At 35.4% G+C, this 19432-nt stretch overlaps 1 protein-coding gene across 1 annotated transcript in view; it reads right to left on the bottom strand.

Moving 5' to 3' along the window:
- The window catches only part of LOC119150862 (TALPID3 protein-like), a 41735-nt gene that overhangs the window by 20634 nt on the left and 1669 nt on the right, over nt 1–19432 (bottom strand). The window contains 15 exon segments of the mRNA XM_037393928.1: nt 24–212; nt 5731–5905; nt 6296–6556; nt 6876–6948; nt 7892–8118; nt 9583–9624; nt 11104–11248; nt 12118–12238; nt 13242–13403; nt 13912–14080; nt 14595–14828; nt 15244–15421; nt 16098–16164; nt 17414–17483; nt 18460–18536. Of these exon segments, the coding sequence (XP_037249825.1) occupies nt 24–212; nt 5731–5905; nt 6296–6556; nt 6876–6948; nt 7892–8118; nt 9583–9624; nt 11104–11248; nt 12118–12238; nt 13242–13403; nt 13912–14080; nt 14595–14828; nt 15244–15421; nt 16098–16164; nt 17414–17483; nt 18460–18536 (2190 nt within the window).

The raw sequence follows: 19432 nt of genomic DNA on the forward strand, positions 1-19432 counted from the left end.
TTCTACAGGTTATTTGCACCTACCTAGTGGAATAGCCATAGGAATTAGGTGACCTTCAAGTGGACTGCAGACAGCAGGCACATCTCGACTTGGACTAAAAAGATACTGATGTTCTTGGGCAAGCGCGTATAAAGAACGCTGTTTCCTAGGGCTGATTACCACCTTCTGTGTGCAAGAGCAAGTCTGTGTCTTTGCTGACTTTACCTTTGCACCTGAAACAAGAGCAGATATAAACTGCATGTCATCAACACATGTACAAACCCAGCAAAATCACACGCTCTAATTTAAGCCCTTCTACTGAAACAACTATATATTTTTTCTGTGAGATGGAGAGAACAAGGGAGGGAGACAAGAAGGGTAGAATCTAAAAGTGCCAGGTTAGAAGTCTCAGTGTTGACAGGAAAGAAGTTAAAATTACAATTTTTCAGCATCTGAATCTAGCAAATAAAGGCACAGAAATGTGAAGAAAAGGACACAAGGACGGTAGTAGGTTGGAATGAAACACGTGATTTAGCAGCTAAGAAGAAACCCAGATTTAGGTTTGAAATACAGCATTAAAAGAGCATAAAGGTTCAGCATAAAAAGTAGACAGGATACAGAATATAGCCAAACTTTCATTTGTTTTCATCTGAATAACTGCCTTAATTTTATAAACATTTGTCTCCAGTGACAAGATTGACAGGTACTCAAAAGAACAGGTAATAATCGACAAATTCCTGGTTTAACAACTTAGTGCTACTCAAAAATAAAGCCATAACTAATACCCATAAGTCTTGACTTGCAACATCAAGGAAGCACTGATTTTTTGGCCCAGTTTTGAAAATGTATTGTTAAACAGGCACCCAGAAGCAATTTGTATGCAACAATGTCTATGCATGTAGCAGGGGAGAACATGTACTGCTGCATTTCTCACCATACAGTCATGCAAGGTCTTATTCAATCTATATGCTTTGCAAACAGTGGATACTACTAAGGAAATCATTATCCTTAATCTAAATGGATAAAAACTGCCTGAAACATCCCCCCCAAAGGAGTCAACAATCATGAATCAAATGGAAGTGCTTCTACTGCTGTTTTGTAGGCATTAGGAAAATGAACCCGGAAAGAGCCACATTGGTAACAAATTCTGTATCTTCACTACAGCCAAGAAAAATGTCCTCTTACTCCTCTGTTGTTTCTAATCATCACCTTTCCTGTATTAATGGCCAGTTAACACACGGCAACATGCCCTTTTTAGTTCTGTTCACATCTAATAGCTTCCTAATTAATTGATGAAAAAAGTCAATGAGTATAAAATGTAGGGAATAAAGTTTGACAACGTGACTTTTAACAAATGCAGACAAATGGGTAAGGGAATTCCCTCAAGAAGTGGTATTTTTGTGCACACAAACTCTAGGTAATAAGCCTAGAAACAAGAATGGCAAGCCATAACTCTTCAACGAGAAAATACAGGTCAGGAAGAAGTGTCTCTGAAAAAGGCTTTAAGGTCATGTTGGATAAGCAATGCAATGATAAATCACAACACAATGCTGTGGTCAACGGGACAAACGTAATCCTCAGATGTCTCAACAGGATGCCAGCAGGTTGGAGCAGCAGAAGACTTCCATATATGGTAATACCGCATGCAGTACTAGTTCTGCATCTCTGTTAATATTAAAATAGATTGGACATTAAAAGGTCTTTTTAATTTTTTAAGGAAAAACACCTGGAAACTGAAGTAGCTGTAAACTGATGCGAAAAACTATAAATCAGGTATTGATTTTGAAGCGTCCCATTTACTTGTGAACCATAAGGTATCTAGCCATAAGAAGAAATAATTAAGGGCAGAACTTCTGATGTCTTCAAATGATGAGCATGTGCCTTTCTGCAAAGCACAGGTTAGCCAGAAAGATTATTCTTTAGTCAAAGACAGATTACTAGACTCGGTAACACAAATAGATACAGTTCAGTGGCTTCTGATTTAGAAGAGGTCATACTACATGATCTAATAGTCCCCCTGGCCTTGAACTTTTGAGCAAAAGCAGAAATTGGCAAGAAGTCTGTAATACCACGGACTTGTAAAAACAAGGTTCTCACAGTAAGAATGATTAAGTGCTGTATACTCACAGAACCTCATTTTAATTGCTTTCAACTTTTCATTTCCCCCTGAAAAGTTTATTTGCACTGGGCAGAAACTAGACTTTTAATTAAACTTAGCTTCAAAACCATAGTGTTTTACATGTATTTATCAGTTCAAATTATGCAAGAAAACAACTCCAACTTCTTTTAGAAATGCTCTCTTACTCATAAAACTGTTAGTTAGCTTTTTCCCCTAACTTCCCACAAGAAACCAAGCATAAGTCGCTAAAGTTTATTTGCAAAGAAAATGGTTGAGAGTTATAAAATGACTGAAAAGAGACTCTCCAGATGGCCATTTCAGTCTTAAATAAACATCCTTATTCTAACACTAATTTAAAACAAGCTCAGTGAACTGCTCTACCAAAATAGAGTAATTTAATAAGTCTGGATTTTCCAGCCAACCAAACCCAAGGCCAATGACTTCCAATAATTTTTAAGCCTTTATCACCTGGTACATCAAGGCCAGGAAGGGAATCTGTGGGTGCAGATCTCTGAAGGAAAGAATGAACCATGCCTAATGTGAGCAAGATTTCTTTCTTTTTTTTTTAAGAACCTGGTGCTTTAAAGTGTTCATTCAACTTTGTTTCATTTTCTTTACAGATCTGTTTCTAATTTTATTATTACTACTTTCCTGACATAACAGCATCTTCCAGAATAGCAGCTCTCAAAAGCACTTAACTGTTTTGTCTTCATGAGACCTATGTGAAACACAGAAGTATTACTTTTCCATTTTATTGGCAAGATGCAGGAAAACACAAAAATAAGCAGCTTGACCAACTGTCTTATAAGAGTCAAAGACAAGTAATGCCAGTATCGAACAAAGGCTGACCTCAGTCTAAAGCCATTAAAATAAGAAAAATCAGAAATAGGACCTTCATCATTGGAGTGCTACTCTTTCAAGTGACATGCAAAAAATTCTGTATTCTTCCTTCCTTTCCTTAGGTAAGAATACAAGGGGATGTCTTATTTTATTTACTGTCATGATAGAAACAAAACTGTAATTTCCCGTAACTGCAGTGTGATGTGAAATAGAGAAACAAATTTTACAGTGGCTTTATTATTGCAAAACACACATGTTGTTGTAATGCTGTAGCATGACTTAAGGACTTGGAAGAGAATCACTTTGGGTAAAGGCTATCCAGAGTCCATTCTGTTTTCAAGCAAATAGCTTTTAAACTCTACTTGTCACATGCAGGAGTCCTGGAAGATTGAAAGCAGCATAGATCCAGTACACAGTTTTTAATTTCTATTTGCCCCCAACAGAAAACAACCTAAAGCACAAAAGCAGCTTATTACAACTGCATTTCACTGACACTACTGAATTAAACACATTATTGGTAGAAAACTGGTAGTATCAAACGATCAAATGACCTATTTATTATAAGTAGATTGAGAGGGAAGGGGGTACTTTTTCTGCCTCTTTACATGGTATTGTTTCTGGAATAATGAAATCGGCCTCCCTGGAAAGGTTGTGACCGTCTATAAAGGACAAGAGCCCAACAAATATAGAAGAAAAATGTCATTTAGGACTCAGCAAAAGGAGAACTGCTGATTAACTATTTTTAAAGAAGTGTCTGTTCTCATTCCAAATCTTAGCAGTTACTGTATCACTGTTATTGCTACACTAAGTGTTTACTAGCACACATTTTATTAAAAAAGATCTGAACAAATAAACTAAATTACAGGTGTGAAGCACAGCCAGTAGTCAAAAAGAATGATACATCATGCTGGTCCTTCAAATGAATATACCAGTGGTTTTTTACAAAAAAATGAAGTGTTTCAAGAGGTCGAATGAAATATACAAGCAACAAGACTAGCAGTTTCAGATAATTTTCTCACCTTTTTTAAAAAAAAAGTTTTGAAAGACTTTTTTGCCAGATTTTTGCCAAGACTATGACCCACATTTTCCAGGAGGGTTATGAGAATTACAAATACTTTCTACCAATAAAACTTCTTCCTGGATCACAACTGGGCTCCAGAGCACAGGTAAGAAAAGTGTCAGGAAACAGCATGAAGACTACGCTAAGCTTAATAATAGATTCTTGTACTATTTTGAGGATTTGCCACTGTGGATGTACAACATAACGTAAAAAAAAAACCCCAACAAAACCAACCACTAAATCCAGCAGTGTTTGTCTTCAAAGACATATATATGTTTTATACCATACATTTTAACTGCCTAAAAACACAGTCTCATCAAGTTACTACCTTCTCATGTTAATCTCTTGTATTTCATACAGAACACGGTATTTTGATGGTTATAATAAAAAGTCTGACATTTTTTAAACATGACAGTTAAGACTGCAGCGCAAGTGCAAGAAGCATAGAGGGAAGCCAACTAATATGTTACCATTGATGTTCATCCTATTAACACGATTATGCCCACTATCACTTTAACTGCTTCTTACACACAACACACTCTTTCTCTCCATCATCTTTTATCATGTAATTAGCTCACTTTTTCTGCAGAGTGAGATGATACACACTAGTTTTTCTGACATATCAGTTCAAGATTAATCTTAGTTTCTGTATTAAGAATCAGTTAAGTTTTGAAAAAATAACTAGGGAATAAAGCAGATGCAATTAAAACATTACTTTCTAACTCAGACGAAAGTTTATCTACATTTACCTATGTCAGATATTGTACTGTTTAATTTTTTTATTGTTTTTACACATTTTTAATAGGTTTGAAAATTAAAATCTTGTGCTTTTAACACTTTGCCTACAAAACTAATGAATGGAATTCATTATTAATCAACCAATAACTTTTATCAATCAATTCAATAACCTTGACAAGCTAGTACAAAATAGTTATACTCTGCTTTTAACTCTGAATTGACTAACAAGTTACCTGCCTTTAATGAACTTAACCAATGCTTCTGATTAACATCTTTCAATATTTTCAAGTTAATAAATGTCACCTTCACACCCATAAATTTAAATTTTCATATTTCAATTAATGTATTAGAAGTAGGAAATGAAGTATCAGGCTTCCTTAATTTTTCAAATCTCCACAGATTTCTTAACTCTGAATGTATCAATCATTTAAATGACATGCCTGGATAAACCTGACATGAAGACTACATCTCTCAGTAACCTTTATCAAAAGCTGAGTTAGTATTTCCACACACTCAGCTTTCATGTGCTTATGTCATTACTTCTAGCAATTCAGCCTGGGCAACAATAAATAAATATTAATATGATTATTAAATTTAGAAGGAAGTATTAATTTGACAATCTAAAATACGTAAGATACACACTAACCAAATCCGAAAACCTACTGATATTGTTTAGTTTTGTGATGAGTATCTCTTAGAATAGAACAGAATATTTCAGTTGGAAGGAACCCAGAATTATCATCTAGTCCAACTGCCTAACCAGTTCAGGGCTAACCAAAGAAGTTAAAGCATGGTATTAAAGGCATTTTCCAAATGCCTCTTAAAACACTAGCAAGCATGAGGCATCAACCACCTCTCTAGGAAGTCTACTGCAGTTGCTTAAGCTTTAAATAGAAGAGCAGATAAACTACGATTAAATAGTTTCATTTATACAAAGAATTCCTGATAGAAAAACTGGGAAGGAACACCTTGTTCACATCAAAGAATTACTTACCTCTAACACGCTCTATCACCTTGGGTCTTTGAAGTTTAGATTTGGGAGAAGGAGAGTTGAATCTCAGATACGGTGCTTTTTTAAGTGTGCTACGATGGCCCTGGTAAACTGGTTTCCCATAAACTTGACACAGATAGTCTTCACTCTGTACCACTGCACTTTCATTCACAGGTCCCTGACACACAGAAAAAAAAAAGTTTACAATTGATGTACAAAATTTTGAACACATCAGTAGTGTTGTAAAGTCTAGAGGAAAAAAAGTAAGAAGTTCTGCAGCAGTGTAAATTGCAAGCACACAAGAGAATTTATGCATACAGAAGACATACAAGAAGCTCACCAACAGCTGAATAAAATAGCAGGTACTGAGTTAGACAAATTCGTAAGACAACAATAAATTTTACACTGTTATACACACTTCACTTAGGCTTCTACAGCACATGAAAACAAGGACAAATCATTTCACTTTCATTATTAGTTGTACATACAAACAATTTTTCACGTGAATACTGCTATCTAAAGCATAGCAGTCATTACTAAAAAAGAAACCAATTACTTGGCAACTCACATCTGCCCTTTTTCCTTTCCTGTGCAAACTTTCAGAAGAAAAGGAAGTTTTAAACCTCTGTTTGCTTGTGTTATCTTCTGCTTGCTTCTGCAATGGCTTAGCTGCAGATAAAGGCTTCTTTGTTGAGCATCCTTGGATTTTTTGCGTTTTTCCTTTAATTTCTTTATTGGTCTTCATAGCCTTGACGTTTTGGGCTCTCTTGATCCATGGGACCTTTTGATCATATTTCACTTGTTCCGGATCATTTCTTGCCATTTCAGCCTAAGGATAAAACATAAACATAATAAAAGGAAATTTTTATCTTCAAGGCTATTAGAAGAGTCTGTGGATAACTTTGAAGTTCTGAGAAATGGCCTGTTTTTCATGTTAGCCAGCAACTGTGACCAGTGATTTTCATTAAGCAACTGAAGTTTTAAAAGAGGTAAATATTTTATTACAACATACTACATGCTAATAATAATAAGCAGTTTCCTCATGTTTTCAAGTTATGAGTGAATCGTGTTTAACTATCGACATGAGAGAACTACGTAAGGTGGAAAAACATAACACAAAAACCTGAGCTCATTTTTTCCACCCATACCTGGATTTCTACGCTGATTGCCTTAATCCACTCATCCACAGTCTTTCTGATACGAATCTCCTCCAATACATCTCTGAAATAGAAGAAAGAATTGTTTTAGGTCAGTGCTTCTTAAATTGCACAGATTTGTTCCTGGGGAAGTAGTGACCTATAAACACTACAAAAAGAGAAATCCAGAACACGGACAGTAAGATTATGTACCTGTACAGTCTCCAAAAGGCACTAAGCATAGCCGATCTTAGTACCCCTAAACCTAAATCTGTTCTTATACAATACCACCTGTAAATCCCACCCTGCACTAGTACATACTAACATTATTACAAACATCTATGAATAAGTCACAGTCATGTGTTAGTTCCCGTTTGGATCAAAAACTGGGGAAAAAAAGGCAATAAAAATATCCTAAGTCACAAGACAAAAAGCAGATGACAAGATCTAAAAGATAATGATAGCAGACAACATGCCTGAAATATAAACATGAAGAAAATAGTTACCTTCCTCAGGAAAACACAAGATGAAGTTGTATTTTAATAGGAAAGTTTTCATTATGATTCAAGCAGGAATCCTTTACACAACTAAAAGCGGAAATTCAAAAGCCAAAGATCTACTGTAGGATGACTAATTCTATAACATTGAGGGGCTTATGAAGCCTCTTCTGTTCTGAATGATGAAATTACTCTTTAAAGTTCCTATTCATGCAAGTTTGTCTACAAAAAGCTAAATGACCCCTTGTCATGAAAGCAGAGCAGTTTGTGCAGATGATAGTCTCAGAATTCAGATTTACCGAGAAGCAAGAGGTACTTGTCAAAAAATTCAATTCACATCAGGAGGGTCAAAAAAACATTTGAAGTCCAAGAAAATCATCTAATGATTGCTAAGAAGAGTAAGTAATTATTTTTGGCAGGGAAGTGCACTAGTTCTTCAATGCATGGAATTAAAAAAATTGAAAGAGAGGTGATAAAAGGTGAGCATATACGATAAGCAGTCACACAAATTATTAAATTATAGGGTCTAACCTGTCTGTAGTCAAGGCATTAATAACAGTATACATGGCATCTCCATCTTTTGCACGAGTAACAGCTTCCAAATTTTCTTCAAGAATTTTTTTATGGTTTTGAACTCCTCTCAAAATCCTTTCAGCATCCCTCAGTATAGATTTCGGCACTTTAACATTTTGAAGGATGGATGGTTTATTGAGCAGATGATGTCCAGGAAGATCAGATGCAACAGTAGGCTTTTTTGACTAGAATGGAAAGAGAACTTCTAGTTTTTAATCAGAGATTGTAATTTCAATTTTTGACACACTGATCAGAACTCCTAATATCTATTGTCACATCAATGCCCATCATATGAAATACTGTTCATGTGTACTATCCTCAACTTCAATTACTCAAGAACATTCAATATGTTGCAAATATACTTAAAAGCCAAGCAAATGGAAAGAAAGCTCTAAAATGTGAAATGATATAACGTACGAGAAGCAATGCCAATGAAGCTAATAAGCATGTGAGAAGATGTCAATTAGATACATTATGTAAATGTAAATCTCTCCATATAACAGTAGTTAAGTATAATTAAAAGCCTAATAAAAAGCAAAGCCCTCTAAATAACATGAACTAAATTTGGCATCAATCTACCCCAAGAAACACCAAGCAAAAGATGTAAGTTTTAAAAACAACAAAATAAACCCCTCAACAGCACCATGAACCTGTCACCCTTTTGCTGATTTTCACTTTTCAAAAGAAACAATGAAGCAACTATTAGACTTTTACTTTGCAGAGTCCTTTTACAGAGATAAAGGCCGAGCATATATTAACTGCTCAATACAAAAGGAAGGGACACAAGTACACAGGAAACAAGGATCCATACACTATAGTTCTCACATTCATTCTCACATCACTGAGGAAACCCAGAAGTCCCCTGGTAGAGTGCTTCATTTTCCAGAAGGTGGCGGGGGGATGACACGGGACAGATGGGGACGACAGCAACCACACAACCACACACCCCACACCCCCTGACAAATGTATATAAAGAAAAAAAAACCCTCAAAACAAAACCAAAATACCCAAACTTGAGTAGACTCTGAAAGCATCAACTGAATGAACAGAAAAAAAAAAAAAGTCTCACAGATCACAAATCAGTTTGGGCTTTAAGGTTACTTTTATCAAATCCAAATTAAAAGAAGGTTATGTTCTGACAGGCATACTACCAAAGCATAATGGGCATAACAAAATGGAAATCAACACACTGATCCCATGATCTTGGTTTTTCCTGGTGAGAAAAGGACAACATACCAAATTATTTACCAATTTTATATAGGTTTTCATTTTATAATTAAAATTTTGACAAATACTAGCTCAACAGGACAGGTGAATGTAAGAAATACAGATACATGTGCAATTGTAAAATGATGTAGACTTGCCAGTTAGATCATGAAATGGTAATTATATTTGCAGTCCTCACTATGCCCATTTGAGACAGCAGTTTTCTGCCTGACATTTGTATTATTCCCTCTCACTAAGACTGAATAAGACACATCAAAGAACAAGCTAAATCTTGGGTAATATAATCTGTACATAATAGCAACCTTTTCAGACAGGTATTCAATAGCTACTGTGGTGTTATCTCACTGCAAGCACATTCAAAACTGTTTTCAGTATTACAGTATTTAAAAAAAAAAACTAAGGCATAAAAATTCAAGGTATACCTGAATAAGATCATCCATGCCTGATATCCATGAATTTGCTTCCTAAAAATACAGGAGAGCAGCTATTGAAACTTACCTAAAGACAGATATCAAGGTAAAATCTAGAGGAGATATTTGATAAATTTAAATGGGCACAACAAATTCCTTGTGAACTACTAAATCTTACTGCACACTTCGATTAGAGCACCACCTTCTGTTCCATCACACCCTGTCTCAGCTAATTCACACCTTTAATTTTTTTATATGACAAAGCTAGTGGTGATTTATCCCAAGCACTTATTTTCTCACTCTACAAATCTCTCAATGATGACAGGTCAATAGCTACATATCTAATTGATTCAACTCCACATTTGCTGAAGTCATCACCTTTGTCTTCCTATTGACCTTTTTCGTAAGGAAGAAGAGATCTGAAACTATTTATGTCAACTGTGTTTTTCTCATCTGCCATTCCACCTCCCATCTCGTCCTGTTGTTGCCTATACTAAAGTACATTACTCAATTAAGCTTTTAGCAATAGTAGTAAGCAAGTATCTCCAACATAAATGGGGCACGTGGCACCTGTTCTCTTTATTAAGAACAGTTAAACGTGCAGTCCGCTAGTATGTTAAAAAAAGCTATGAAACAATGCACCAGCTGTACTATAAGACAGCATGTTTTCTAAAGGTACAGCAGCAAATAACTGCCATGTAATACAAAAATATTTTTAGGGAAATATTCAGCTGAAACCTTCAATCCAAGAAGTGAACCAACAGAATCAAAGCTTTTACGTTCTAAGCCAATTCACATATCTGTGAATTTTCAAGGCTTTCTTCTTTTCCACCACGTGCTTTTACAAGAACAGAGGGGACCACAGTAGACAGGCTAAATGATCACATATATACCTTGCTTCTACATGGAACCAGATTAACGAACAGATAAAAGCCTCAGCTGCCAAAAGCCAGAGACAAGCTACATGTTGCCAGCACAGAACCATTCTAACACTAAAAGGTACAAAATCACTAGCATAAGAAACACTACAAAGATGTATGCCAGGCAATTCTTTGGAAACAGTACTCTCTACAAAAAGAAACTGCAAAATGAGAAAGGAAGTAGCTTAAGTACTTAAGTCATCCCTACAGTTGACTGCAGATAAATAGAACATTGTTCTTTGCCAAATGGGAATGTTACATCAGTTCTGCAGTTCTAGTATCACAGCAAGACAGCAAGCAGAAAATGCGCTGAAAATATCCAAAACCAATCAAATAAATAAGCCACTTTTTTTTCTTTTTTAACCTGTTTTATGTTTGGTTGAATGGTTTCAAGAGCCTAGTCTGTTGCATACTCATTGAGACATATTCAGGTTCAAAGCCCTTTCACATACAAAGGATGCAATATTTCAAGCAATTGTAAACAAATGTCAGTCTTTTTACAGAGGTAGAAGCAAGGGCAACACTTTTACTGATACCAGACCTCTAAGTTTTTCTCCACGTTTTTTACTCCCATTATTCAAACTCTTGGTTATTCTGATAACAGGGACTTTACCTGTAGCATGTCTTGTATTTCTTTTCTCAACCGGTCAAGATCTTGAAGTAAATCACCCGCTTTTTTTACCGTTTTCTCAATTGAACTGCAATTTTGAAAGGAGTTTTCAAAAGCAGGGGACGAATCTGTACATAAAGCAGTATGCCTGACGGGAGAAACACTCCTGATTAAAAGTCTCATGGCTCCTTATGTCACCCAAAAAAGTAGCCAACTGTGCAACTAAGCATGAATTTAAAGTACAAGAATACCAAACCTTTATATAAAATGGAATTTTCTCTTTCACCTGAGGTTACAGACAGGTTATTGGGTTTTCTCTGCTTACCACTTAATGCCTTGAGCTTTATCCTTCTTTTTTCAACAGTGAAACCACATCTAAAACTCAAATCTAATAGAGCAACACTCAAACTGGATACCTCTCCATTTGAAGCAATTAACATTTTTGTCTATACTTTCATAAATAAGACAATGTATGTGTAGCTGTTTCTCATTATATTAGTGAAATTATGCCGTCAAATTATTGCCTGAAGAAAATATGTTTCAGACTGGATGGCTAAGAACATTCCCTCACCCACTCCAATGCTTACAAATTGTTAGGCAGATGCTGCTTGTTCCCAACAAAGTGTTCTCATACAGCTCCCATAAGCAGGCAACTTGAATGGCAATTCCACTTTAATACTGCCTGTATAGCTGGCTTCCTGGCACTACTCTCCAAGCTGCTACAATAGAAGAAATATACTCAGAAGACAGAAAAGCACTCCAAGTGACACCCATTGACTTCCAAGAAGGGTGTTACAAACGACCTTTAGCTACAAGCCTTCATTTACCTTCAGTACAACAGAAATGCAAAAGTAGCATAGAAGTACCAGTGCTGCAGTGTTTTACTTCCAAGTACAGCTTTGCCAGACTCAGGGACCATACCAGTGACTCCGTTACACCATCAATACCTAATACACCTTTCCCAATTAAAACAAACAAAAAAGTCTTCCCCAGTTTTGGACTGTTATGTTTATTTACCTGTCTCTCTCGAAATGCCAGCTCATTTGATTACTGTTTAATGCTGCCTTCTTGGAATACTCAATTTGCCTTGTTGGCATTTCTTGAGAATTCTGAATATGCTCAAGAAGTCTCCCTTCACCTAAGGCAGAAGAAAGAAAGTTAAGTTTGTTTAACAGATGTAATAATTTCTTTTCCTTTACCAAGGACACTAAAAATAATTTTAAATTTTAAAATACAGATTTATTTCAAATAAGGCAAGTCACATAAAACCACTTACACTAATCTACCTTTACTACAATTGTTTTACATTAGCAAAGTGAGGAAAAAAAATGAATGAAACTGATGGCAATTAACTGAGTCACAGTGAAATATTCTGTGCATAATGCCACAGATTTCTTCTTCCTTTGTCTCATTTCATTTATTCCTGGACCCACAGAACAATAGGACTACATGACAGCTTTGTAGAAGAGGGGTAGAAGGCACAGTCTGAGAAGGATTGGATAGAGACACAAACAGGCATTTTTTCCCTGACGTTAGAGTACAATGGCTGGATCTTTCAAACGTTCTTCCTCAGTCCTAGATCCTCAAACAATTCTAAATGCAACCAACCAAAACCAGATGCTTTATTTTTTGATGAAATGTTTAAAACTGAGTTTCATGTCACTAAAGTGATCAAAAGCAGTAAAAGAAAATTACTTTACATTTGCTTTACAAATGCTGTTTTCATTACAATAGCTCAGAGACCCTGTGGATCCATGTTTTTGAATTGAAATTTTTTTTTTCCATCAATGATAATGAAAAAGTTATTGAGTAGCTCCCAAGTTTTACATTATTCTAAATAACCTTCCCTACACCTGACAATGAACACTCATTTCATTTTTTCAGCTAAGAAAACATTTCAGTGAGCAATCACGTTGAGAGACTATAGGTTAGATCAGTGCAGTCACTAAGTCTTTAGTTAATTAAGATTAAGTGGATTGTTCACAAAACTAACCCTTCTCAAAGGTACTTTCAAATACTCAGAATATACGTATTTAAGTGCAAGCAACTGAACAGCTCAAAGTAAGTGAAGACCACACAAAGGAAACCCCAAGCCATACTATTCATGCCAGTGGAGAACAGGAGTGTCTTACTCACCATACCTTCACTTGGGGATTTGGAAATATTTTTTTCTGTTACAGAGTTTTCTTTCTTTGAGATTTTCACATATTTTGATACAGGTTCTGGAGCAGACCTCCGAGGAACCGGTGTCTCTAGAGTTTTTTGTGGATGAACACCATGACATTGAAATTGGCTTGAATACGCTTCAGGGAAAAAAAAAAGTAAAGTTATTTAAATGTTAACAATTTTCTCCATAGGAAAAGAAATCTAGAAAAAAAACATGGCCACATTATGAATTTTTCACAGAAATGCAAAACATTACAGAACTAGTTTAAAAAGTAAACAGGAAGAAAATGTCATACTTGCAAGTAGGATGAAGCGATAAACACACACCCCTTCCAGCCGTATTACGAACTAGTTCATCACAAGCTTCCATACATCTTATTTTTCGTTAAGATTATTTTAGGTTAACTCTAGGCCTCTCCTGGTGCAGACTAAGCCCTTAGTAAATACAAACCTTTCACTTTAAATTAAACTGGAACATTTTCAGAATATGTGGTATATGTTACATAGCATATTAGGCAAAAAAACCAATTACACAGAAGAAATGTTTACCACTTATTACTGATGGGATGTACAATCCAGTATTAATGGATATAAAATTAATGCAAAACTAGTACTGAAAGTAAGGTATTAAGGATTTGTCTTCACCTTGGGCTGGTGCACCACTGCTAGGAAGTAAACCCCTCTGACACGAAGATACTTCATTAGTAAGCAATTGCTGTTCTGGCTTCTCAAATTGTTTTGTCATGAGACTGGAAGAAGGTACGTGAATTTGCTGGAAGCCACCCATGTTGACTGCAGAGCTGATGAGATGAGACTAAGAGACAAAATTACAAATTATTTCTGATATATGCATTAGCTTCCCCAAGAAAAACTCTAAGCATGAATACTTGCCATATAATCATATTAAACAGATTTGGACATGATATTTGAGATAAAAGTAGCCTACAACAACCTTGTAATACAGACATGCTTGGACACTGTTCTGCCTTTCAAAAAGCATGCAGGACTCTCAGAAGAAACTATAAATGTTCTTAGATTTTTAATATGACTGGCTACTTTTAAAATGAAAGTTTCCTCAATTAACAAAGGTCTAAACAATTTCTCAGTGGGAATGAGAACATTTCACAATTTTTGCATTTACTTTCACAGACACGAAAATGGGGCGGAGTAGAGCAGATACATGGGACATAATGAGAACCAGAACTTTTCACAAAAAGCTCTAAGCTCTGTACTGGCCACTGGATCTTTCTTTCTAATACTAAGACATAATCCAAATTAAATTGAAATACAAAAGAAATTATAAAGCTTCTGCATTGTTACTCAGATACCTGAAAATTCATTTGTTGCTCCTGTAACTTTTCCAAATGCTGAATCCGTTGCACCATGAATGCATTCATTTGCTTTTCAAGCTCACTGACTCTTTCGTGACAGTGGTGCTTCTCATCTGGAGTCTTCATATTTATTTGCTGTTCAGCAACACACTGCAGTTGTCTGTCTGTCTCCTGTAGTTTATGAAGTAATGCTGAAACCGAGTTAACTTTTGCTTCCAAATCATTTTGAACCTGCAAGAAAGGGAAAAACAAACCCACCCAAAAAACAAGGAAGGGAAAAAACCTTACTGCAAAAGAGGTGCAAGCATGAAGAAAAGAAAACCTCCTTCCCATCATCATGGAAAGATTTCCTTCCCAGAAGACACAAATAAAATCCTAGTTAACCCTAACGTTTGCTGGTTTAGCATTAATATGAAATTATTCTAAAAGATAAATCAAATGGTCTTTGTCCATTTGCCCATTTAGCCAAATCCAAATTAGTTCTCTCTCATATATTGGTCAGTCAGTCAGTCAAAGATTACTAACACACAGAAAACAGTAAGCAGCTACATTTGGTTTCTTACTCCAGTACTGATAATTTCAGGCTTGCTTAGAACATCTACTACTTTAAGTGGACAAATAACTAGTATTACAACAAGCCACTTACTTTAAGAAGTGGAGCTGTAGTAGCAATTGCAGCAGCAGTTGCTGCTGCGATGGTGGTTGCAGAATTAGCTTCTCTGTGCGCTGATGTGGTGTCATGATGAACACTTTCCTTTTTTTCTGTAAAGGCATTTCCTAAGAACTGTACCTTCACCTCCTTAAGTACAGGAGTATTTTGAGTTCTATAAAAATAAACAAGTGCCTGTAAATAGCATTGTTTTCTCTATATCCCTTCCAAGCAAATGATTTCCCACATATAGCATTGATATCACTACTTATATAAGCTTTTCTCCTGAAGCTTGAAGGATAGCTTGAAACCTAAGAAACAATTTTATTCTCATCTTTTAGCATGACAGAAGAAATTTCTCAGAATTATGTTACATATTCTAATATAAAAGGCATATCCCTGTGCTGACTGCAACCGCAACAAAGAATATGTTTACAGGTTGTATTTTGCAAAGTTCAGTGTACTAGTAGCAAAGTCCAACTAAATTTCCAATCTTCAAGATTTCCAGCCTATGGATGAACAGTATGTATAATATTTTTAAAGACAGAAAAGGACACGGTTTTGGCATGAAATGAACTTTCTATCAGAGAAGATCTTGCCTGACTCTTCTATCATGAAATCATAAATTAAAAAGGTCTGAAGGCATTACCTAAAATATACAAAAAGTAAGATACTCCAGTGAGCTCTGAGTGATAAAATAAAAACACCTTCATAGACAGAAAAAGAATACAGAGAACAATAAGGAATACTTTTTCCTTACTATGCATTTTGGTAGAAATTGAAGTAGTAGTATAGTAGTATATCTGTACAGAAACAGAACAGCTGAGACACTAACAACAATACATACTTACTTTTGCTTTAATACTGCCATCAGTGCCTCTTTCTGGCCAGTAGCATACTGAGAAATAAGAACATCATCTGTGGGGAAGGAGATAAAAGCATACTTTTAAAAAACGGACACAAAACGTATATTTTAGATGTAGACACAAAGCATTATTCCAACACATACAATTTTGCTGTGTGGAATCTGTTCCCTGCACAAACCACATTATCTCTTGAGATAATAAATTGTCTCCTGTCACTAAGCAGCAGACTTAAATCATGAGGACACTAAGAGTAGGCTTGATTTAACACAATTTTATATACTATTAAATGTTGGTATCAATAAAATCTTTTTGGTATGATGTGAAAACAATACCTTATCTTCATAAAATGGGGAGGGGGAAATACCATATAAATGGTGATTTGAGCCCAGACAACCCATTCAACAAAACCCTGCAAATTCTAACTTGAAAAAAATTTAATTAAAAAACCCCAACTCTGATATAAATAATTTCCCTGCAGTAATCATAAATTGCAACAAATTTTCTAAATAGCTTTAAATTATGCTAAAAGGATTGCAGGCTTTCCTTCATCCACTGTTTGCTGGGCAGAAGTAACAAACCAAGATGCAGCAGGTTCAGTTTTTGTCTACTGCTGATTACACACAGCTAGTACACACATGCTGATAAGCCAGCTAGCTGCTGCCTCTGTAAGCATAAAAAAAGGAAACTGAATTATTGATTTTTGGCCTTAAATGGGGGTATTGATTAGTGTTTCTTTCCTCTACATAGCCACAGATACCCAATAAATTTGCAGATGTGTATTTTCTGTAAAAAATCTTCACTTCCCCAAACCTGACTCAAACTGACTGGCAGATTCAGAAGTTAAAGGAAAAGGCATTGACAATGTGATTTCTTTGATTCTTAAGGATTAAAAATATACTTTTTATGGTGTAGGTTACTTGCAGAAAAATACATATTTGTAGTACAATTACTCACAACAGGAAAATGCATCCAAACATGGTCCCACCCCCAAATTCTGTATTCAGAGACACGACTAGTTTGAATAGCAAAAGGAATCTCAATATTCTGGTGCACTGGTAGAAGTCCCTCTCAATCACAAGAGCTACCTAAGCTAGTGTAATGCCAGCAAGAACGAAGTAAAATTTGCAGAATTTAAGAATGTAAATGGCAATCAAATGTTATCAAAGAAACGTTTGAATATTTTCACTCAAAATTTCTATATTGAAGAAAAATATCTAAGATAAAATTAAAGCTCTCTTTTCCTCTAACTAATCAGTTTTCTTACACAAAAGAGGCTGTAGCAGTACATTGATGCATCTCACCTTTAGGTCTTCTGCTCTCTTCCAGTAGCAGTGAAGGATCTTCTTGTACTGCAGCTTCTCTAGGATAATCCTTCACAAGAAAAGCAGAAAAGCATATGTCAAAGCCCCTGGTATCAGTGGCCAAAATTTTAGAAGTGAATGAAACTGCTGAACATACAAATGTGAGCATCTCCACATGCGAACACAAGGTCTTGGAACAAAACATGTTAAGATCTCTACCGCAGAATAATCTGGACTTTGTAGTCAAGAACTCACATGACATTTTAGGAAAATAAACCCTAGAAACAAAATTCAAATTAAAAGTATATATTGTAAGTGCTGATTAAGTGTATTCTCATTTCTGGCCAAAGAAGTAGTAGTGAAACTACATACGTCTAAGTTTATACAAGGTGCTAATCTCAAACAATTCAGGATTACCCCTACACACAGAATTAAGTCATAAAGGCAAGTCAGGAAAACAAAACCCTCTTACTTAACCACCATACTTTTGAAATTTTTGTTCAGCTCACTAGCCCTACTTTGAGCCATTCAGAGACACTGCTGCAATCCTTCCACAGTACAGGTTAATTTTATCCTCCTGCATTCTTACCCTATATGGATGCCCTAGAGACAAGATTCCACTTTATGTAAGGCATAACAAACAAATCAAAAGGAAATAAGCCTTTTAAGTATTAAAGAGTTCCATGTAAACTAATTTCCATTTCATTATTTATGAAGAGAAAAAGCTACAAAAAGTTTTAGGGTTTTTAACAAATATTGTGCCATCTGTAATCGCCTTTTCAAAGGAAGAATTACACTAAAATTTGAAAACAAGCCTTGGTATTAATTATGCAACATGTAGCAGTACAGTAAAAACAAAGCCCCTCTAAAAACTTCAGCATTAATATCACATTAGTGGCAACAGAGAAGAAAGGAGCTGCACAGTAACTGTGCAGAAGCTGAGCCAAACAAATATTTGCTATGCTTTTACAGAAGCTACAACTTTTTGAGAAAAAATCCTGTTCTCTTAGTTAAGGATTGCAGGAAGCAACAGTAACTTTCCTTACCATCGGTGATAAAACCATGGGCTCTGTAGAATTTTCTACTGAAAGCAGATGTTCTGGATGTCCTTCAGTACTCGGGACTACTAAAATAAAAAGAGTTTTACTGTGGTCATAACGATTTGTTATGCATTTTCAGTATACTTTGACTAACCCAAATGTCAACATTTCCTCTGCCTGTATCTTTGAATATCTAAATGTAATGACTTTCATAACACACATGACCACATCATCAAGCCGAAGCTTACAAATATTAATTAATTCTGTGAGCCTGGATTATAGACTTGTTTTATAATACATGAAAAAGTCTCTGAAAAACAGAGCATTAAAAAAATCGACAATGTCTAGCTCAAATTCAAGTCTAAAGATGATAAAACATAGAAAGTACTTGTCTAGAGAGACAACTGTAACTATATGATAACACATAATACTGAGGACAGTACACACTTTAGTTATGTCAGACTAAACTGTCTTCCTAACACTGTAAAAAGAACACCTTTGGAAGCTGTTTGAACCTTGACCCCAAAAAGTCTACAATTCCTAAATGCCAAAGACTGTAATTGATATGTATTTTAAAGAAACAAAATGAGTATTATATCTGAATAGGTAAGTAACTGAGATTGTGTCAGTTTTGAATTTGAAAAGTACATGGTACATTGCTACAGTCCCATTCTATTACAAAAAGACATAAAATTATGTCCTTAATACTACAACAAATAGTTTAAAAGAAAAGTTCCATATAAGCATGCAATTTATTTTTTTTCCATTTTGTTTACTCTTCTGGGTGAGCTTCATTGGTACTGGCAGTTGACCAGTATATGCTTTTTGTGTCAAGCAGGTCGGGTTTAGGAGGGGTAGGGCTGGTTTGTTTGTTTTCCAAAACCACAAGGGAAGAAACATAATCTTAACAAGTAAAATTTAAATTTATGGTAGAAAGCAGGAAAACTTGGGGTTTTTCCTAATTTTTTTTAATAGCTAA

This window comes from Falco rusticolus, chromosome 7, assembly GCF_015220075.1.
Source record: "Falco rusticolus isolate bFalRus1 chromosome 7, bFalRus1.pri, whole genome shotgun sequence".
Taxonomy (NCBI): Eukaryota; Metazoa; Chordata; class Aves; order Falconiformes; family Falconidae; genus Falco; species Falco rusticolus.